Below are 19,472 nucleotides of genomic sequence, written 5' to 3' on the forward strand. Positions count from 1 at the left end.
GCCCAAGGAAAATCAATTTATCATTATTTTTATCACTATCTCCAGAAAAATGACTGATTTCGGGGTAGAAGTGATAAGGAGTATGATCACTGTATTTAAGGAGTATGATCTTAACTAGAGTTTGGAAATCTAAAATTACTCTAACTCTAAAATTGTAGCAATATTTTTTTATATATTGTCCACGAACCTCAAGGCATCACGCACCGGCCATCGTATTTTTCGTGACTGAAATAACTGACACTAATCCGCTCAAGAGGAAAAACCGCAATTCGCTCCCGGTTCGTGTGGTCGCGAGACCATCGCTTGTTTTTCTCAGCGTTCTTTTTTCCTGGCCCTTTTCCACAGCCAGATCGCCATTAGGGGGGTCCTATTTTGTCGCTAAGCTGCGCCAAAGTTCATGCCACCACAAGCGAAAGGTAAATTAAACAAAGCCACTCGTCCAACAAATAACCCGCAAATGGCGTGGGACATTGCTGTACCGCGAAAACCGGAAACTGAACCATCTTCCGCAACCGGCAACCCGTTACGGAAGAAACCGAAACTGGCCTGTATAAGTTTTCAAAAACCGAACATGAAATTTTAATTAATGCTACCACCGTTTTAGTTACAAACTATGGCCAAATTGCGCGACCACAGCCCTTGGTTTCCAATTTTAGCCAAGCGAAGCGATGGTCTTAAATGTCCATCTAGAAAGGAAGAAAGTTTTAATTATACACGGTGACAGGAACGGTGGGCTACATAACGAGGAGCGAGTTGATTTACTGTGGCAAAATGGCCGTGTGCCAGGCCTCCATGCGCTCGGAAAACAATTATTCGATTACTGTTTGACTGTTGTTTTTCCAAGTGCCAATTTCTGTCCGCTGTTCCGGTTATCAGGCACAGGGAAAGTTGTCTTCTGGGATGCGGGAGGGGGGGGGGGAAGGAAAACTCTGAAGGTGTTATTTAATTTCTCTCTCCGCTTAATGATTAGTGCTTAAGGGGGTCGCTTCCTTCACGTCGGAAAACCGGACGCAATAAACGCTCGAGGTGAAGCATCTGGGAGAAGTCTCAGTCTGAGAGCATGTGACCGGAAGACGAGACGGGGTATCTAAACAGCGGGCCGAAATGTGTGCCGAGCGAGCAGGTTTTCGAGTCGTTGTCGTTCGCTAGTCTTACTGTTGGATCAAATTAGTTGGTCTATTACCGGCGGCGGCAACGTTGCCGGCTCGTTCGTACCGATGCTGTTTGAGTTGGCCCGTAGCCTCAGAAGACAGAAGATGGTGAAGGCTTCCTCCGCCTAGGACACATCGCCGCTGGATGGATGGTTGAGTGTGGATGGCTAACAGATTTTAATCATCGTACCGTCCGTTTTGTTGCAACATCGTCCTTGGGTACACGGTACAGAGAAAGGATAACCGAGGGAGAAAAAAAAACCCCCCGCCTGGTGTGTGGTAAATGACGTGTGGTGGTGGGAATGTCTAATGAAACCCGCTGGGATACGATGGGCTTGTGGATTATGTGGCGGAGCGAAGAAGTTTCATTTGCACTGGTTACGGTACGTGTGGTCACGTCGGGATGATTGCCACCGGGTGGACGTGATGGTGATGTAATTGATGTGATAAGGTCAACCCTTGATCAACCCTTGGAAGGTGGGAAGATGGATGCACTTACGCATCTGCAACCGAGAGTACGAGCGGATGCTTATTTGCCGTGTGCACAGATGTGTCGCCGGTATGATTCATGCAAGATTTATGGTGTATTATTCATATTGTGATTTTTATAGATCATAACTGTCACGCGAGATACCCCATCCAAGTAGGCTGATCAAACTCTTGCTTGACATTTCTCATACGGACAGGAATCTTCGTGGAAGTAACAACGTGCACAACCCAAAAAAAAACGAGTAGGGCCTAACAATGTCGCGATGTAAATTGGGCAAAGCTGTGTCCTTTCCAACACCGACCCGCCACGAGTGGTCCAAGACGTATTTGGCACGTCCGAAGGACCATCTCATTGCCCATCCGGACAGTCTTCTGAAGCAACCGTTTCGTCCATCGTACGATAAGGTAAGGTGGGCTGTAAGTGAAACATAACCCATATGTGACCCACGTATTCTCTCCACCGCCACCAGGACGGTGATCCAACCATGGACTGTTTGCTCGAGTGGTCGTACGCACGCATTTGGCAGGCCGAAGCTCAAACCTTTCGCTACAATCGTACGCTTACCGGAAGCCGGGAAAAGTCAGCCAAGAAGAAATATCCCGTCCAAACCGCCGATCGTAAGCCAAAAACGTCCGACCTGCCCAAGGAACGCTTCACCATGAAACGGTTCCAGAACGTGTCGGCAAAGGTTGATACGGGCCGGGCAGTCCCATTGCGCCCATTACGTACCTGCTGAAGCGGCTGCCATCACCACTACACCTGCACCTTTTATAAAGCTTATTATTACCACTCGAAATCACAACTTTACCCACGTGCCCTTAAAACAACGTGCATCGCTGTGAAAATGGCCCGAACGAAATTCTCTCTCCCTCTCTCTCTCTCTCTCTCAAAATTGTTCTAACCGCTCCCGAAAATCCGCTCCAATTCCATCTCCAGTAAACACATGTGCGTTTCGATCAAATAAGTGTGAGTGAAACACCACCAGTAGCAGCAGCTGTCAAAATGTCCTTCAGTCAACACAAACACGTTTTACGCTCGGCCGCCCAATGTGTTCGAAAAGGAAGGAAAGCGCGTGTGGGAAAATAAAGGGCAAACGAAAAAAAAAAGCGAAAACGAGCAGAGAAAAACACTTCCTTCCTCAAATAAGGGGTTTTGTCTCGCAGTTCTCGAGTTTTGTGTTTTGTGTGCATATATATAACCTTTTGTCAGCATGGCTATCCTGTAGGAAAGGTTTTGTTTGCTTTTAAGTTCCCGTTTTTTATGGCAGTGTTTTTGCGTGGTGTAGCTGACCAACCATTCACAAGGGACCTGAGCGTGGCTGTGGGCTGTGCAACAAAATTCAGCATCCATCAGCAGCAGCAGCAACACGATTTTGATTACGTACCAATTTTGTGGCCTCCTCCAACCGTCGTACACCGCCGTCCCCAACGGGGTTGCATTTGCGTCACCAGCTTCCGGATGGCAAAGTTACGCAGCATCTTCAAGTAAGTGGGCAGCAGGGCTAAGTTGCCAGTTTGCAGCTTCACTAACTGTCGCTCTCTTGCTGTGCCAGAAAACATCTGATCCCTAACCTCGAGCGCAAATGTCGTCTGTGCCTGTCGGATAAGGAAATCGTACAGTCGATCTTTCAGTCGGAAAATAGCAAAGAAACGACCGACACGCTCGTGGAGAAAATATTCGAATGTACTGCAATAATGGTAACTACCCGATGGGACGCTATGGTTTTTGGGGGAACGATTGCTAACGATGCCTCGTTTTAGCTCTCCAAGGATTACGATTTCCCGTCACCGATCTGCGAGGACTGTGCGCTAAAGTTGGATGAATTTCTACTGTTTCGCACGAAATGTTTGCGCAGCAACGAAATCTATCGCTTCAATCGTCTTCACAAGCAACGATTGCTCTTCACCCGGAAACCACTTCTCCCCGAGGAGTGCGGAACAGGTGATAAGCCGGACACGGAATCGACGGCATCAACGGATGAACCGGATGGCGGTGTTTGCAACGCGGAGGAAATTATTGTTCCATTAACCCAGTTCCCGGTTCCAGCGGTCGTTATCGCTGAGGCAAGTGCATCGCTGAGCAGTTCCGACAGTCGGACGGTTATAGAGACGGAACAGCACGCGACCGATGTGACAGAGATGGAATCGACAATGGCAAACGGAGTACAGGAGCCTGAACCTGAGCACGGTCCACCAATGCAACGAGAACAGCAACCGGACACGGAAAGAGCATGCAATGGCAATCATCGAGGTTCATCCTCGTCCGGGGTAGATGAACCGGACGAGGAGCGTATCCCAAAGTGGAAAGCACCACCTGATCCGGACGATAGTGAAAGCACCAGTAGACTTTCTCCCGCACCGGTGGTACTTCTCCTGGATGAAACGGACAGTAAGTGGAGACAGCTTGTTGAGTAGCTGGCCATTTGTTCTCTATACGCCATTGAGAGTGCATTCTTAATATTCCTTTGAGGACATCCCTAATTTGCGGCTAAACGACGTCGTACTGCTACCAATACATAACCTTATCCAGATATCCAGATCATATTGTCTAGTATAGGCCGAAAGGATCGTCGATCCCAAAAACACACATTAAAAGGAGACATTCTCTGATTGCCTAGCCACGTGGGGAACCTCATGTGGATAAGTATTATTCCAAATCCAATAATGTTACTTGTACTCATACCCGTTCGTCCTGGAGTCGTTCACATACCCTTGTCAGAGTAAATCTAATAAGTTAATAACAGGTCTATCGTTAAGCTTGAGTTGCTGGGTAAAATAAATCTTGAAAATTTCCAAGTTTAGGTTAGCAGGAGAGAGTTCTTGTTAGAGGTCTTCCTCCTCTTTCTTGGCCTAACGAAGTCATGCCTGACTTACTGGCCTACTAGACTTAATGTCAGTCCTCATTATGGGGTGACGGTTCGGATGAGATTTCAGTCCCGGTCCTGCCGTGTGAAGACTGGCGTCGCTTTCGCGTCTACCACAAGTTGAGGCTCGCACTCACAATATCCCATTGTCCTTATTTCCCTCTAATGATCGATATGGAAGGACTCGTTAGCCTATTATGTACACGTCTGCTACATTGTTAGCTAAAATAGATCATCTTAATTTGACTTTCACAAGCAACCGTAAGCGAAGCAGAGGATGGTGAGGAGGTGATACTTCTTCCAGCGGAACTCCTGGACCCGTGCTCTACTGGCGAAGTGCAGCAGTACGAAGATATCGACGGATTGAAATTTCCTATCGAAACAATCGAGCAGCTAGAGCAGTTGGAACGATTGGTCAGGTCGTGCGACACTGCAAAGGAACGCTATGTAAGATCCAATGCTCCGAGAAGCAAGGACACCATCCGTATAACGATGTCACTGCTCATTTCAGATCAGCATCCTTCGGCGGTTGAAAACACCCGATACCTCGCTCAGTGACACATATCAACGGGTGTTCGCGGACCGGCTGCTGATCCACTATAACTACGATGGCATCTCGCCAAAGTACAACAAACGACCACTGAAAACGTTGTTACTGTTCACCGACTGTATGGCTGGTAAGTGGTATAGCGTAGCGTCTAAAGTGCAACGATCGAAGGACTGTAACCCCGTTGTACCCCTCTAGTGGCTTGGGAGGACCATATGGATGTTGGCAGGATACGGGAAGCGGTAATAGAGGCTGTGAGAAAATCCCATCACCGTTACAACCAGTACAACCATCGTAAGGTAAGCAAGCATGGTTTAAGCTGTTTCAAAGCGTAGATGTAACTGATCGTTTTACTTCTTCCTGACTGCGGGACATTCAAAGCGTGCCAGGTAAGTAACAAGCTCTCCGGACATTGGAGTTAATCCTTCGATTGAGCGAAATTTCTTCGTAAATTGCAGTTACGAATGGTTATAGCTGAAGATACCCCACTGAGAGCGATGATGAAGCAACAACTGCCAGCCTGCGCGTCTGAAGTTTGCGGAACCGTGGAGCCGCGTTAGTTAAGTATTTTATCAAAAAAAAAGCCCGGGAGTTCACGTCAAACACTGCTCTAGCGACACAACCTTTTTCTACCAACACACACACACACAGACACCTAGTTTAGACGAGTATCAAAGTGTAGCTAGAGCAAAAATGGCTGCTAGTGGCAGAAGGTAGTAGTGAGTGACTATTTAGTGAAGATGAGTGATGATAAGGAGGACACCGTGTTAAGAGTAGTGCGTTTAGCCGATCGAACCAAATTACACCGCGCAATTTGCAGCAGTATTAGTAGTGGTAGCGAAAAAAAATTCTATTTAGCAAAAACATTTCACTAGTGACTAGTGTGCGTGATACAAATGTAGGTGAGCAGCAAATTAGTTCGTAGAGAGCTCCTAGTTCCGTGGAAAACTCGAACAAATCAAGTGATAGATTTAAAGGGAGAATGATGCTAGCCAACGTCCTGCGAAACGGAACGGCTGCTGTTTCATTCTTGGTAGCGTCGTTGTACGTGTGTGTGTGTGCGTTGGACGGAGTGTTTCGGTTGCCCTTAGGGGAGGGCCATACAATCCATTGCTCCGTGATGGACGTTATGTTCTAGTATATTCTAGTTTTGTTCTTAAATCCTCAGTACATGATACTTTTATATCGAAATCGAGTTCGAGTGGTTGTTTTAAAGCGCGTTATTACGTACAAGTTTTTTTAAAAAACAACTGTTTTGTACCTTTGTATCGTGGGACGATTTTGTCCATGTTTTTAATCTAACCTTAGCAGTGCAACACCGCACAACACTACGGCAAAAAAAAAACCGAAGGGGACCAGCATAGGACACACGGAATCCCCCGCTGTTTCGCTGCCTCCAAACAATGTTCGCCTACTTACAATTTTAAACAAACTGTTACAATAATATAATGATAAACACTACGATGCAACAACAGCAACAAAAAATCCACTTGCGTACTTCCTACCACGTAGCGTAAGGTTTAAAAGCAATATCGCTACTTGGGGCTCGATCGAATTGCGAACGATGGATGTGAACAACTTTATGGCTGTGTGTTTCCCCCGCGTGTGTGCGTGTGCGAAAAGTTTTGTGTCGAGCGAGACAAAATGGACGCGTTACTTTCGCTTCTCTGTTAGGTGATAAATCTTCTTCACGTGCACGCTGAATTGGCTTGTGCAACGACGAAATGGCATTATGCTATAGAGAGAACGCGATTGATAGTAACACTTGCATGAGATGCACGATTGGCCAGCAAAAGGCACATGTGTGTGTAGACATTACTGGAAAAAGAGGAATAAAAACACAAAGCAATCTTCCGGTGAAATCCGTTCTTAGAAGGTGTTTCATCTACCATCACACACGTTGGGTCAAGATTTCATTTTAATCAGCAGTAAACCGAGCAGCTGTTTTTTTTAGCTTTAACAATTAAACTAAGAAAAATATGACTCAAAGAAATAGAAATTACCGATCTAAAAGCAGTTTTTTTATTGTAGATCATACGCTGGCAAATCTAAGTACCAGGTACTAGGCGTCTCCATTGGAATATTTTATTTTTAAATTCTTGTGTTCTACATATGAACGTTGGACAGAAGCTAACGGTGGGTCATTATTACCCATCTCACCAAGTTTTTACTAAGAGTAATAAAAGGGTTAAAAGAATCGAGTAGGCCCCCCTAGAATCTTTTGTGTGCAGCACTGTGGCCTGTCATTTTTATTGCACAGTGGGATTTCTGTATGGTCATAACTCGTTTGATATAAACATTGTGCATTGTTCCCTAATACTATTACTGGACAGCGAGTGTTGTGTGGAGAAATGTTATAATTCTTATTTTTCCTCCTTTTCCTGAATATATATACCCGTTAACAAGTATCCATCGAACCAATATTCCGTTACAGTCCGGGAACATCGTGTATGTTGTAAGCCTGAATGATCACTCCTAGCGTGACCAAAAATTATTACCTTGCTCCTGTAAGCCAATTAAAATGGTCAGAATAGAGGGAGGGGGATTTAATCGAATAATAAGCAATATTTCATTCGACTTTATTCAACCATTTTTGACCACTCTGAAAGCACACTGTGAAGCTTTCGCAACGTGTACTGCGGATTGCATACATTCAGGCGTAAATCCTACAGTGCCTAACAAATTTTGTCAGGGGGGGGGGGGGCTTCTCGAGTCTTTTACCGTAACAAGTCCGAGGCGACAGCAGCGCCGCTCTTAACACAGCAGGACCGGGGTTCAAATCCTATCCAGACCGCCTCCCCGTACGTAGGGCTGACTACTTTGTTACGGGTAAAATCAAGTCACAGAAAGCCAGAAATGGCAGGCCGAGATCTCTCGAGGTTGTAGTACCAAGGAAGAAGAAGAATAAAACCTTTGTAGTGAACGAAAAAATCAAAAACGATGTAAATGTTGAAGCATGGTTATATTGGTTGACCGTACGGTAAATAGGTTAATCAAAATGGATGATTTAACTCTCTTACTTACCCTTTCCCGATGCTACAACTTCATCTCGGTTTGAGCTTGCTGCAGGAGTCCTTGGTGCTGCTGCTCACGATGTACCGCAGTCATCTGCTGCCCAGAGCTTTCTGATCTGGGTTGTCCGGTACCGTTCTTATGACATGGCAAGCCCACCAGAGCTTAGCGAGCCTAGTTCGCTGTGCCATGGCTCGTATAGACCGTATAGAAGACCATGATACGGCTCGTCGTTGTAGAGTTCAATGGAGAAGGGCATCTAGCTCTCAAACGTGGCTAAAGGATGTTGTGGGTCTTGGAGCCCATGTCCTTTTTTTGGCTCACTTGGAAGATCAACCAATAGTTATTCACTCCAGTGTAATTCAACAGTTGTTAGCCGAGCCTACCGGTTTGTTGCAGAGCCAGTTGTTAGCAGAGCCGGTTTGAGTTTAACCTCATTAATCTTCACAAGTATTTAAGGGCCCCTGCTTGATAAAAAAAAACCCGACTGGCTATCCTATATCTTCCTCGCCCAACTGTTTGGGGGCTTTGGGTTCGTTTTTTCTTTCAAATTTGAGTCATGGCACCTCACGGTACCTGCCACAACATTTGTACGGTTGCAAATAGGTGCATTTTGTTTTTATTCTTCAAACATCACCCAGTTGCCCCATACCAATTTAAACGATTAATTTCTCCTGTAAATTGTTGTATGCGTAAGTGTGTTGTGTTGTGTTGGTGGCTTCGCAATCGGATTACACATAGGTTCATTTTTTGTTTCGTTTTGCTATCTTATGCTGACTGACTGTTCTTGCTCGTCGCTGAGAGGTGCAGAGGAGTGAGCAACGTCACATAATCACAAAAAGAAGTGTATAAAAACAGGCATTTCAGGATTACAAAAAAAAATGCTTAATGAATCATTTTGCAGATCTGTGATGGTATCCTTTAGGAATAGACTTTTTCTTTTGTACACTACACGATCGCTCATTTGTTTTTTTCTGTTCAGTTTGTCAAGCACAGAGAAAGATCAGAATTTCCGACAATTGGTCTCATTTGCTGTACACCAATCATTTACACAGAAATGACCTAGTTGGCTCTCCAGTTAAGAGTGTTGTAAGTGGAAGAAGGTACGCGCAAATAAAACAGATCTAATGTACAATCTTTTAAAAGCTAAGCGAAACGTTACCACTGCATCAAAAAATTACCGTGTAACAAAACTGATATATAAAGTGTCGAAAAACATGATATTATGCTTTGCCGATTCTCGAGTTCATTGCTTTTTGCTTAAGTTCCTTTTTTGTTGTTTTTGTTGTATATGCTCATTACCGATACATTTACTAAATATTCAATGAACCTGGAAGTATGTGTGGGTATGAGTGTGTGTGTTTGTGTCCGTGTGTACTGTAGCGACAACAACACGACAGGTAAGCAGTACCGTGTAAACAGTTGTGTAAACTTCCTTGTCGGTCGGTTGCCATCCGTCACGGACCGGGAAGGTGAGGACTCATGCCAGGGTTACTACATTTAATGCGCCACATTTAATATTTCCAGCAGCTTGTACCACACGTCTATAGCCTTAACCGAAATGGAACGTAAAGTTTGAGCTATTGCAACCGCCACTGCCCGGGAAACCGCTGCATCCGTTGAAGCCGTCGGACGGGAAGAAGAACTGCCTATAGATTTGCTGCGGATCAATTTCCGCCGCTGCTAGGGAGAGAGAGAGAGAGAGAGAGAGAGAGAGAGAAAAAAGCGATTAGCGATCCCAATCACTAACTGCAAATGGTGAGCATTGAACGTACAGCTATGGTTCATCTCATCCAGATCTTGTCCACTATCGTAGCGCGATTTCTTCATCGGATCGGACAGCACCGTGTACGCTTCACCGAGCTCCTTAAACTTGCGCTCCTGCTCCTTCTTTTCCTCGTCGGTCGAGTTGGCGTGCCGGTCGGGATGGTGCACGAGGGCCCGCTTGCGGTACGCCTTCTTAATTTCATCTTCCGTCGCCTGCTTTGTCACGCCGAGTATCTTGTAGTAGTCCTTGCGCTTCGATTTCTTCAGCTGGAACTTGGCGTCTCGGAGCAAATTTTTCACATCCGACGAACGGTCGTGCTTGAGCGCGTTCTCGTAATCCTTAACCGCCTCCTCGAAGTTTTCCATGTTGTAGTGCAGTTTGGCACGCTGGAGCAGTGCTTTCATGTACTTCTCGTTCAGCGCCAGTGCGCTGGTACAGTCGGCTATGGCTTCACGCAGATTGCCGAGCTTCGAGTTGACCAGCGCACGGTTATAGAAGAGCTTGCTGTTAATGTCCTTGTTCTGGGGATCCAGCACGAGCGCTTCCGTGTACGTGGCCAACGCGTCCCGGTACTTGCCCGTCTTGAACAGCTCGTTACCCGATTCCTTCTTTTCCTTAAGCTGTTTCGCCCTGTGCCGCATTGCCTTTGCCTTTTTGTGTTCCGGATCGAGCTTAAGCGCACGCTCGAAGTGCAGCAAGCCCTTCTCCAGGTTGTCGCTGTAGTAGAGCTTTAGCCCACGGATGTAGATCGCGTCGGCGTTGGTGCTGTGCGACTGCATGATCGTGATCGCGATGTTGTTTGCCTCCTCGAAACGTTCCAACATGGCTAAACATTCCGCCTTTAGCAGCTTAAGCTGTAAGCTACCGGGAGCAATCTTGAGCGCATTGTCGCAATGATACAGACAGGTGCGATAGTCCTTCTTATCGTAGCAGCTGGTCGCCTTCTCGTTCAAATCACGCAACTGCTTCAGGCCTATTTCCTCCTGCAGTGCCGTGTTTGATGAATCCAGCGTGCGATACATCTGGATCGCTTGCTCCGTTCCGTACACGTCACCTGGGTGGTAGAAGAAAGGGTGGGATGCGAAAAGGGCTTATGATTAATTTATCTGTAAAGAAGAAGGATCCTTATGTACCGCGTGCAGGGTACTGACCGAGCAACAGGCAACATTTGGCCTTCCGGATGTAGCCCTTCTCGTACTCTTTGTCCATTCTAATGGCCTCAATCGCATCGTTCAGCGCGGCCCGATAGTCACCGAGCATCATGTAGCAGGCGGATCGGTTGCCATAGTACGCGGCTGTTTTGGGGCTCAGGTGGATCGCTTCCGAGTAGAGCCGGAGGGCAGCTTCGTAGCGTTTCGATTTGTACTCATCGTTGCCGCTATTTTTCTTTTCCTCCGCCAACCTATATCAAACAAACGGAAAAGGAAACAAAAAAAAGAAACAAACATTAGGGCGTCAGACGTTCTCACATTCGCAAAAGGTCACACAACAGTCTGGCCAACGTAACATTGCACTCTTTTTGCGCAATTGAACCAGAAGCTCAGTTATAAATATTCACATCCGCGAAGCAACCTACAGCCCCCCCCCCCCCCCCTACAATAAAGGACAGAGGAAGGAATTGGGGGGCGAATCTAGAGATGGCGTAGCCTAGTTTGAAGAAGCAAACAGAAGCAGGTGGAGGCGCGGGAATGCAATCTAACGATACCGTTTTACTGCCTCAAATAAATGCTATAATTACAACGACGCCGTTCTCCGTGTAGTCTAGTGCGGAAACGTTCACTAAATTTTACACTTTGGACAACTTTATTCGACGTAATAACACGCGCGCATACATACACACACTCACACACACACAGATATACACACCTTTCGATTGTCACCACTTCCTCCATTGTGAAAGAAGCACAACAATGGCGCTAGAGTACGATGGGGTATTCTTTCCGAAATTGCTTGCCACTGCCCGAAATCACCGATTCCGTCCCTAGCAGGCCGGTGCAAACTGTTTGCCAACGAAAACGTTTCCCCAAACGGTGTTGTTCGTCAAGAGGGAGAGATTGTTTCCAAATAGCAACCAAATTTACACCACACCACCACGAGCCCCGTGCAAGGACAGAATGAACGGCACAGCAGACCAGGTCGGCGCATATGGTTGTGTGGTTTTGAAGGAACTATTTCTGACATTAGCAAAGTGTGACAGAAAATGTGACAAGAAGTGTGTGAATTTGCTTCCGTACTTTTACAACGATTTAATATTAGCAAAAATAAAGTTAAAAACTTTTAGAAACATAAGAATAATTGCAATATACTTTTTGTTTATGTGAATCAAATACATGATGAGCCAACCTTTCCATCACACCACAGGCTAGCGATGGCCGACTAATCCCAGAACGATTGATCCGCTCCACTCAGCGAATCAATCGGATCTGTTCTGTAGCTGTCAAAGTGAAGGATAGCCGAAAAAAAATATCAGCATAGTTTTGGCCCTTTCGCATTTGCACTTGTTTTTTAGTTAGTTTTTCACGTTATATTTCGTATTTCCTTTACAAAAATGATTCTTTTGAACGAGCGAAACGTCCGGCACGAACAGTATACGAGCGTGGAATAGTGCACGCTACGCCGCTGCTGTTCGCTTCTCTGTTGCCCTGCTTCTGGTTGCCTCCTAGCAGAAGGACACCGAAAGTGAAGTGAATTTCGTGACCAATATTCGGCTACGACTAGCACCCTTGCAAGTAGGCATCACGGTAACACAACACCGCAACTACAATAAGTGCGATAAGATCGAGCACCGCACAACACGAAACGCACATACTCGGTTTCCCTAGCGGCAAATCGAGGGTATTCTAAAAAGCGGTTCCAATAGAATTGAACATAATTTTCTAAAATGGCGCATTCGTCGCATTAAATTGATCAGCAGCAAAAAAGCACCACACCACCACCTCGTGTTCCTGTCGCACTCCTGCACGAGTTTTCCCTTCCGCCTTGTACTTAGATGGTTTGTGTACACAAATCAGCTGGGTTTTGTTTTGATGTCGGTTATTATAGAATAACCTCAAAAAATTAACCATAACCTAAGTTTGTGCAGCCAAACAAAAACGATGGTGCCAGTGGTTCGTTTGTGAGCAGCACAGAAGAAACCAACACAACCCGAGCAGACCCAAACCAATCGAGCGGCACCCGTGGCGCCCTCTGGTGGCGCGCAACCGCAACCACTTTATCTCCCACGAAGCGTGTGCGCAAGTGTGTGCCAAAGCTCGGGAGCTGTCATTTTATCGTGATGGAAAGCGGCGGCACTCCACAGCCAAATTACGATACGTTCGGCACCGTTTTATTGAGTAATTGTTCGACGTGTGTGCTTTCTATTGCAGCGGAAAAGTGTCGTTGTGTGGCGGTGCAGTGATGAGCCACAACACGATCCCCGTTTGGCAAGTGGCAACCGCGGAGCCGACTGCGCGAGGTAGCAACGCTGCCACTGCACCCGGCAGCCAAAACAATGGTGGAAGCATTTCAACGCTAAAATATGTGACCAACGCACGGCAGAATGTGAAAATCATAAGCATCCCCGGGCAAGGTTCGGTGGCCGGGAGCAACGATGGCACACTTTTGTACGAAACGACGATCGACAGCTCATACCTGGCTGTGACCAAGTCACCTCGCCGACCGACAACAACCGCCCAGCACCACCACCACCACCACCACCATACGGCTATGTTGAACGATTCCATACTGCTACAAACGGCCGACGGACAGGGCTATCTCGTGGACGAGCGATCGATACAGAACATCGATCAGATTCCACCGGAAAATTTAATCTACGTGACTTCGTCCGATTTGCCGTCGTCCAGTGATAACATGGAACACACTTCGACCGCTCCTTCTCCTTCCCTGCCCTCCAGCGATCAAGCCCATCTTGATTACGTTGACTATGTGCCGTCACCGGACGCGCCGGCCGATCAAACCCAGCCGGCGGCAGTGGCAGAATACGCGGAAGAGTGTCAAGTGACGGAGGAAATCATTACCGACGATTGGGTGCAGTCGCAGGGCGAGGAGTGTGTGCAGGTGACGGTGGATCAGCTCGGGGTGAGCACGGCGATCGCGGTGGACGATGACATTTCGGTGCCGCTCGATCAGGACCAGTACACGCTGTCCCGGCCCTATCCGTGCGATTTCTGCAGCCGGCGGTTTCGGAAGAAGGCAAGCCTGCAGAACCATCTAATGGCACACTCGAACGATCGGCCGCATGTGTGCTATTTGTGCGGGGCTCAGTATGGACGGAGGGCCGATCTAATCAACCATCTGAAGCAGCATGCGTACGCCGACCAGGATGAGTTATCGTTGCGCGGTGGCGATCAGCAGGATGCAGACTGTACGTACCCCCCCGCGCAGTGTATGGCGCTAATCGAAGCCAACACAACTGATTCTTTCCTTTTTCTGCCTCTTTTATAGATGAACTACCAGAACTGGCCAGCACAGCGGGTCACATCAAAAATCGTATCAGACAGTCGAGCGAGGATGAAGATCTGTACATACAGAACACGATGGTGAGCTACAATTCGCAACCGCCGATGCAGCTCATTTCGACCACCAGCTATGGCACTTCTTCGGCAACGATAGCTTCTCCCTACGAGCAGTGCGAGATCACTTCCTTCAGCAATGGTTCGATAGAAGTAGAGCCACAGCGTTTGACCATTGATAATGCATGCCCAACGGCCAGTTCCACGTCGGGTGGTGTAGAGAAAAGAATTGGAAGGAAAAGAAAAGTGCCTGCTGCTGCTGTTGCAACAGATGTTGTGAGTACGGCACGGACAAAGCCAGCCACATTTTCGACCAAAGCAGCCACCGCTGCTAGCCGTCAAATTAAAAAGGAACCGGAAGACACGATAGCGGCGCCACCACCACCGCTCGACGAACGAAAGCCATTTGTCTGCCCACAGTGTGGCCTATCGTTCGGGAGGGCAAAAGCGCTACTGGCCCATACCCGTACCCACACAAACAAAACACAATACGAGTGCGAATACTGCAATGCACAGTTTTACGAATGGTCCCTGCTGCGTATTCACATCAATCGTGTGCACACGGCGCAGCAAGTCGGTAACAGCGAGGAGCACGATTCTGGTTGCGCATCCAGTGCGACGGGCAAGAAGCGCTTCAGTTGTGATAGATGCAGTGCCGTTTTCTTCCAACCCGATCACATACTTCACCACATACAACAGGCGCACGGCGCTGTGGGTGAAAGTAATGCAAGCGCCGATCATAGTAATGTGATCGTTAAACAGGAACTGATACAAGCGCCCGCTGGGGTGGATTACGTGGAGATGGACGGGGAAGCCACCACCGATCCGGAAATAGAGGAAGAAGAGTATGGCGATTTGGATTATACGATCGAGGTGCAGTATGAGAATCGTGCCAGCGAGCCGGACACGCAGCACCCGACCGCTTCCCCGCTGACGTGTCGCGAATGTGGCGAATCGTTCGAAAGTGGGATGGAATTGCTGGAACACTCCGAAACACACACCGCACGGTACGAACCGCACGAGTGTCAGCTGTGTGGTGAAAAGTTCCTGGACGAAGCGACCATTAAGCAGCATGTGCAGGAGCGCCACCAGCACGAGCTGACCGCCACATCGTGTGCGATCTGTGGCAAACGGTGCAAAAGTCAAACGACGCTGATAAAGCACGCCTGGGACCATTCGCGCGAACGGGCCCACTCGTGTTCGCAGTGCGGCAAAACGTTCCACCATATGGCGCGGCTCAAGCGGCACATGGATTCGCACCGCAACAAGACGGTCCGGTGTGAGGTTTGTATGCAGGAGTTCCCGGACGGACGGACGCTGATGAACCATCGCCATTCGCACACGAAATCGAACGAATATCCGTGCCACGAGTGTGGCAAAACGTTTGGATCCCGTTCGTCGCAGCAGATCCATATGCGCATCCACACCGGCGAACGGCCGTACGCGTGTCGCTTTTGCTGGAAAGCGTTTGCGGATGGTGGAACGCTACGGAAGCACGAGCGGATACATACCGGCGAAAAGCCGTACGCGTGTCCCGTGTGTCCGAAGGCGTTTAATCAGCGGGTGGTTCTGCGAGAGCACATCCGGGCCCACCATTCGCAGGCTGATGCGAAGCGCGGTTCGGCCAACCAACCGTACTACTGTACTGTGTGCAGTTCTCCCTTTTCTACGACCGGTGATTTGGTGCAGCATCTGATCGAGCACAGCGATACGAACACGGCGATGAAACGAGAACCACCAACCTTCCCGCGGAAGTATAAACGGCGCCGTAAGCTCAATCCGCACGAGCTGGAGCGACTGAAGAGTGGTCGTCGGAAGCAGAAAAACAGGCAGCGCGACGACGATGTGGACGATACGGTGGTGGAGGAGGATGGCTACGAGGAAAGCAATAGCGCTAAGGAGAGTGTGAAACGCGCTACTACTAAATCTTCGCAGCATTCGTCCAGCCAGGATGGTGCTGCTCTCAGGAACAAGCGGAGCAACGAGCCACGGGCATCTAAACGGCGCGTGTCGGTGCACGATATGCTGCACGCGAACGGCATCAATCTGTTGAGCAATATCGTGCTGCTGCATGGACAGCAGGAAGGGGACGAACCGTCGAACAACGAGCACGGCAATGTTCCTCCGGAATCTCCGGAAGCGAAACCAGCGCAGCCAACCACCAGCAGCAGGCGCGGCACAATTGCTGGGAACGTACCGAAGTCAAAGGTAGCTGGCCCGGCGCGAAAGAAACCATCCCGCAAACGTTCTTCACCGTATGCCACCAAAGATGCTCCGCACGATGACGGGGAGCTAAAGCAAACGGACGCTGGTGACGATCGAGGTTCACCGGCACACTGCGGCGGTGGTAGCAGCACGATCACGAACGTGATGGAAGCATTTTTCCGTAGCCGGAAGCGTAACTCGCTGCTGCCGGAAATACCCCCGCACCGGATCTCGTCCGTAAGCTTTCCCTTGCTGGACGATGGAAACACAGACGATCCGCTGGACGAGCCGACGGCGATCGTGGACCAGTCGCGCAAAAGCACCACCTCGTTTAGCGCTTCGGAAGAGCACGCCCTCGACCAGCAGCTGCTGATGGAAATATCGCACAAGGGCGGCAAGTACACGGAACGGTTCAACAGTGACACCGTGCACGATCTGGAAGAAATTCTTCGCTCGCCGTTAAAGAGCGTTGTTCCGGCGAAAAGTGTGCCGCACAGACAGCCTCCGAAGAAAGGAAAGGGCAAAGCGAAAAGTAAAAAGTCAGCAGCAGCAGCAGCAGCAACACCGACCAAACAGCAGCAATCGAAAGCGGTCGAAAAGAAGGTGAAGAAAGTCGTCCCGCAACCATCCCCACCGGCAGTGTTGCGCAGTCAGCGGTTAACGCGCCGTCAGCTCGAACGGGAGGTAAACTTCCTGAAGGAAGCGTACGACACGAGTGTACCGAGTTACGCACCGGAATCAGTCAAGGAAGAAACAGACCCATCGCTCGGTACGATGGTGCCACCGGAAGCAATGGACAGTGGGACATCGGCTAACGTTGCGAACGCTGGTACACCGGAGGAACGGGGGGTGGATGCTTCCGAAAGGTTAGCTGCCATGTTGCTAAACGATGGACTGCCAGCACCCGACGATACACAGAGCAGCAGTAGTAGCGGTAACGGCGGTTGTGGCGAAAGCACTATCAGCAGCATTTTCCACCAGCAGCAGCACGATACGTTTGACTCGAAACCGTATGCAGAATCGTTGCATATGATGGAGGAACTGGTCGATGTACAGAGGAAGGACGATGGCACGGTGGATGAAAACGATCCCAGCTGTCTGTATGAGGGGGACAGCAAAAGCACTACCTCAGCCGATGGGACGGTAGACTATCGATGTTCGATCTGCGCTGCCTGTTTCGATGATCGAGCACAGCTCATCCTACACGTTCCGGTACACATTTAAGCGCGCGCTGGATAAAAAACACTTTTATCTCTTTTCTTGTTACGTTTCCCATCCCCAAGGTTATAGTGATTGTGGTTTTGTTTTCTGAATTACGCGAAAAATGCTTCGAATGCATGACGAGCACATGGAATCGGAATTATTTAATCAATAAATTCGTTAACATTGAAACGAATGTCCGTTGGACGAATGTGTGTTACATCCAGAACTTGAAATAGAACCAATGGTAAGGTTACACCGACCGCAAGATAGGAAGCTGTGTACTGGGGGGAGCACCACAAAATCGCAGATAAAAACACATTTTAGCGATAAAGAGAACGAGTTTCCGTGTGATTATGTTCAGTATATGAAATCCAGTGCAAATCCTTTCCAAGAAAAGGGGTTAACTCCGAAATTACTGTATGCAATTTAGGTCCAAAGGTCTACCGGGTGGGCTGCTTAGTTTTAGCCAGATTAAACCCGGCACTGTTTCATTTCAAACAATGGATCCGGCCACCTACGGGTGGCCCTTTATTGTTTCTACCTCAGTGCGTAATTCTATTGCCCTCGAAACATTGGCAAAATGGGACTGTGAATGCAACAAAAAACGAGGAGTGTCTGGCCGTACAGGGGCCGTATGAGCAGTAGTGAGGCTGGTGGGTATGCTTTGTTACCTTGCCCACCGTTGCTCATTCAAGTCAAGCCCCAGGACCATGATGATGGTACATCTTCAGTATTGATTTGTTTTAACCCTTTTTTGATCTCTCTCTCTCTCTCTATTGTAGGCCTCATAGGAAGCACCTATCGTCATATGCAAAACAAGGTCACAGTCATCCCTTGATATTTTGCACGCAGCTGATTAAGCAAACCAGCAAGGTACAGCGTAGTTTTGCTACGAATACAAACCCACTGCTCACATGGAACTGCTTCATCCTAACCAAAAAATTTTGCACCGTCCGGTCTGGTGTGACGCGTGACGGAAAAATGGATACCGACGGGTACTTACATTTGCATGTTGACCGGCACAAATTCCACCTCGTCGGCGTCGTGATCGTCCGCCGCCTCCTCCGGCCCATTGGTTTCCATCGCCGACTCCCGTTCCACCTTGGGCTCGCTGGTTTCCGGCTGATCCTCGATCATAATCACATCTTCCGTTTCCGAATCGTTCACCAGATCGATAACCTGATCGGACATGTTGCTGGCCGTCGCACGGATTCCCTGCACGGATGTTACACGGGTGCTGCTACACTGGCAAACGAGTTACACTGTTTGTCCTGCCGAAACAAAAAACCCAGCAGATGCCCGCAAGGAAAACAGTCACACAGAAACACGCGCGAATCACACACGGAAGGCCTGTGCTTTCGTTTTTGTTTTGTCACCTCTTTGGATTACGGAAGGGAAAATTTTTGCACAAGAGTAAATAAATAGCCTCTCTCGCGGATCGCGAACGGCTGATGCTGATTTTTTACAGGAGTGGGAGGTTGTTCTGGTGTTTTGTTCTCTTTCGATTGCGCTACATTGACAGATGGGAGCAACACAAACAAATGTAGATCGGAAAAGAAAAACGGATAAAAACCATTTAATTACTTTAAAAGTAAATGAAAAAAAAATAGAACCATGCTTAACACAAAACAATATTTCATTTTCCATTTATTGCCTCGTATATTTATTCTATTTCGCTTTTTGAGGTTGTGTTTACCCAGCTGTCAATCTATACCGCCCGGA

The 19,472-nt window shown here is 48.2% G+C and overlaps 4 protein-coding genes across 9 annotated transcripts; 3 read left to right on the forward strand and 1 right to left on the reverse strand.

The window, feature by feature from the left end:
• Positions 1 to 1,372: 1,372 nt before the first annotated feature.
• LOC118508985 lies at positions 1,373 to 3,125 on the forward strand. The gene is made up of 3 exons (XM_036048977.1): positions 1,373 to 1,710; positions 1,838 to 2,045; positions 2,111 to 3,125. Exons 2-3 carry the CDS (start codon positions 1,896 to 1,898, stop codon positions 2,375 to 2,377), a joined length of 417 nt encoding a protein of 138 aa, XP_035904870.1. The 5' UTR covers positions 1,373 to 1,710; positions 1,838 to 1,895; the 3' UTR covers positions 2,378 to 3,125.
• LOC118508983 lies at positions 2,376 to 7,694 on the forward strand. Of its 3 annotated transcripts, XM_036048975.1 has the most exons (8): positions 2,403 to 3,125; positions 3,194 to 3,338; positions 3,402 to 4,029; positions 4,761 to 4,951; positions 5,016 to 5,181; positions 5,250 to 5,350; positions 5,433 to 5,440; positions 5,510 to 7,694. In XM_036048975.1, exons 1-8 carry the CDS (start codon positions 2,902 to 2,904, stop codon positions 5,523 to 5,525), a joined length of 1,479 nt encoding a protein of 492 aa, XP_035904868.1. In that variant the 5' UTR covers positions 2,403 to 2,901; the 3' UTR covers positions 5,526 to 7,694. The 3 variants fall into 3 exon arrangements, 1 of the variants encoding a protein (XP_035904868.1); XR_004905830.1 differs by having other exon boundaries at positions 2,376 to 3,125; positions 5,250 to 5,440; XR_004905831.1 differs by lacking the exons at positions 5,433 to 5,440; positions 5,510 to 7,694 and having other exon boundaries at positions 5,021 to 5,181.
• A 960-nt stretch (positions 7,695 to 8,654) lies between these two features.
• On the reverse strand, positions 8,655 to 19,267 carry LOC118508982 (dnaJ homolog subfamily C member 7). 4 transcript variants are annotated; one of them, XM_036048973.1, is made up of 5 exons: positions 12,175 to 12,197; positions 11,698 to 12,005; positions 10,983 to 11,233; positions 9,839 to 10,885; positions 8,660 to 9,746 (listed from the first exon to the last, which is right to left on the reverse strand). In XM_036048973.1, the coding sequence occupies exons 2-5, from the start codon at positions 11,721 to 11,723 to the stop codon at positions 9,616 to 9,618; spliced, it is 1,455 nt and encodes a 484-aa protein (XP_035904866.1). In that variant the 5' UTR covers positions 11,724 to 12,005; positions 12,175 to 12,197; the 3' UTR covers positions 8,660 to 9,615. The 4 variants fall into 4 exon arrangements, with proteins under 4 accessions (XP_035904863.1, XP_035904866.1, XP_035904865.1 ...); XM_036048970.1 differs by lacking the exons at positions 11,698 to 12,005; positions 12,175 to 12,197 and adding an exon at positions 18,754 to 19,206 and having other exon boundaries at positions 8,655 to 9,746; XM_036048972.1 differs by lacking the exons at positions 11,698 to 12,005; positions 12,175 to 12,197 and adding an exon at positions 18,754 to 19,267 and having other exon boundaries at positions 8,660 to 9,743.
• LOC118508981 lies at positions 12,292 to 17,943 on the forward strand. Its single transcript, XM_036048969.1, has 3 exons — positions 12,292 to 12,560; positions 13,197 to 14,194; positions 14,275 to 17,943. The coding sequence occupies exons 2-3, from the start codon at positions 13,228 to 13,230 to the stop codon at positions 17,769 to 17,771; spliced, it is 4,464 nt and encodes a 1,487-aa protein (XP_035904862.1). The 5' UTR covers positions 12,292 to 12,560; positions 13,197 to 13,227; the 3' UTR covers positions 17,772 to 17,943.
• Positions 19,268 to 19,472: the final 205 nt, after the last annotated feature.

Source organism: Anopheles stephensi, chromosome 3 (genome assembly GCF_013141755.1).
Source record: "Anopheles stephensi strain Indian chromosome 3, UCI_ANSTEP_V1.0, whole genome shotgun sequence".
Lineage (NCBI taxonomy): Eukaryota > Metazoa > Arthropoda > Insecta > Diptera > Culicidae > Anopheles > Anopheles stephensi.

Coding starts and splice junctions, on each gene's coding strand:
- LOC118508985 (XM_036048977.1), top strand. CDS start 1,896: ATGTCGCGATGTAAATTGGGCAAAGCTGTGTCCTTTCCAACACCGACC. Junction 2,046..2,110: donor TTCGTCCATCGTACGATAAG/GTAAGGTGGGCT, acceptor CACCGCCACCAG/GACGGTGATCCAACCATGGA.
- LOC118508983 (XM_036048975.1), top strand. CDS start 2,902: ATGGCAGTGTTTTTGCGTGGTGTAGCTGACCAACCATTCACAAGGGAC. Junction 3,126..3,193: donor AAGTTACGCAGCATCTTCAA/GTAAGTGGGCAG, acceptor TTGCTGTGCCAG/AAAACATCTGATCCCTAACC. Junction 5,182..5,249: donor GTTCACCGACTGTATGGCTG/GTAAGTGGTATA, acceptor GTACCCCTCTAG/TGGCTTGGGAGGACCATATG.
- LOC118508981 (XM_036048969.1), top strand. CDS start 13,228: ATGAGCCACAACACGATCCCCGTTTGGCAAGTGGCAACCGCGGAGCCG. Junction 14,195..14,274: donor CGATCAGCAGGATGCAGACT/GTACGTACCCCC, acceptor CCTCTTTTATAG/ATGAACTACCAGAACTGGCC.
- LOC118508982 (XM_036048970.1), bottom strand. CDS start 18,941: ATGTCCGATCAGGTTATCGATCTGGTGAACGATTCGGAAACGGAAGAT. Junction 11,234..18,753: donor GTGCCGGTCAACATGCAAAT/GTAAGTACCCGT, acceptor TGTTTGATATAG/GTTGGCGGAGGAAAAGAAAA. Junction 9,747..9,838: donor GGATGAGATGAACCATAGCT/GTACGTTCAATG, acceptor CTCTCTCCCTAG/CAGCGGCGGAAATTGATCCG.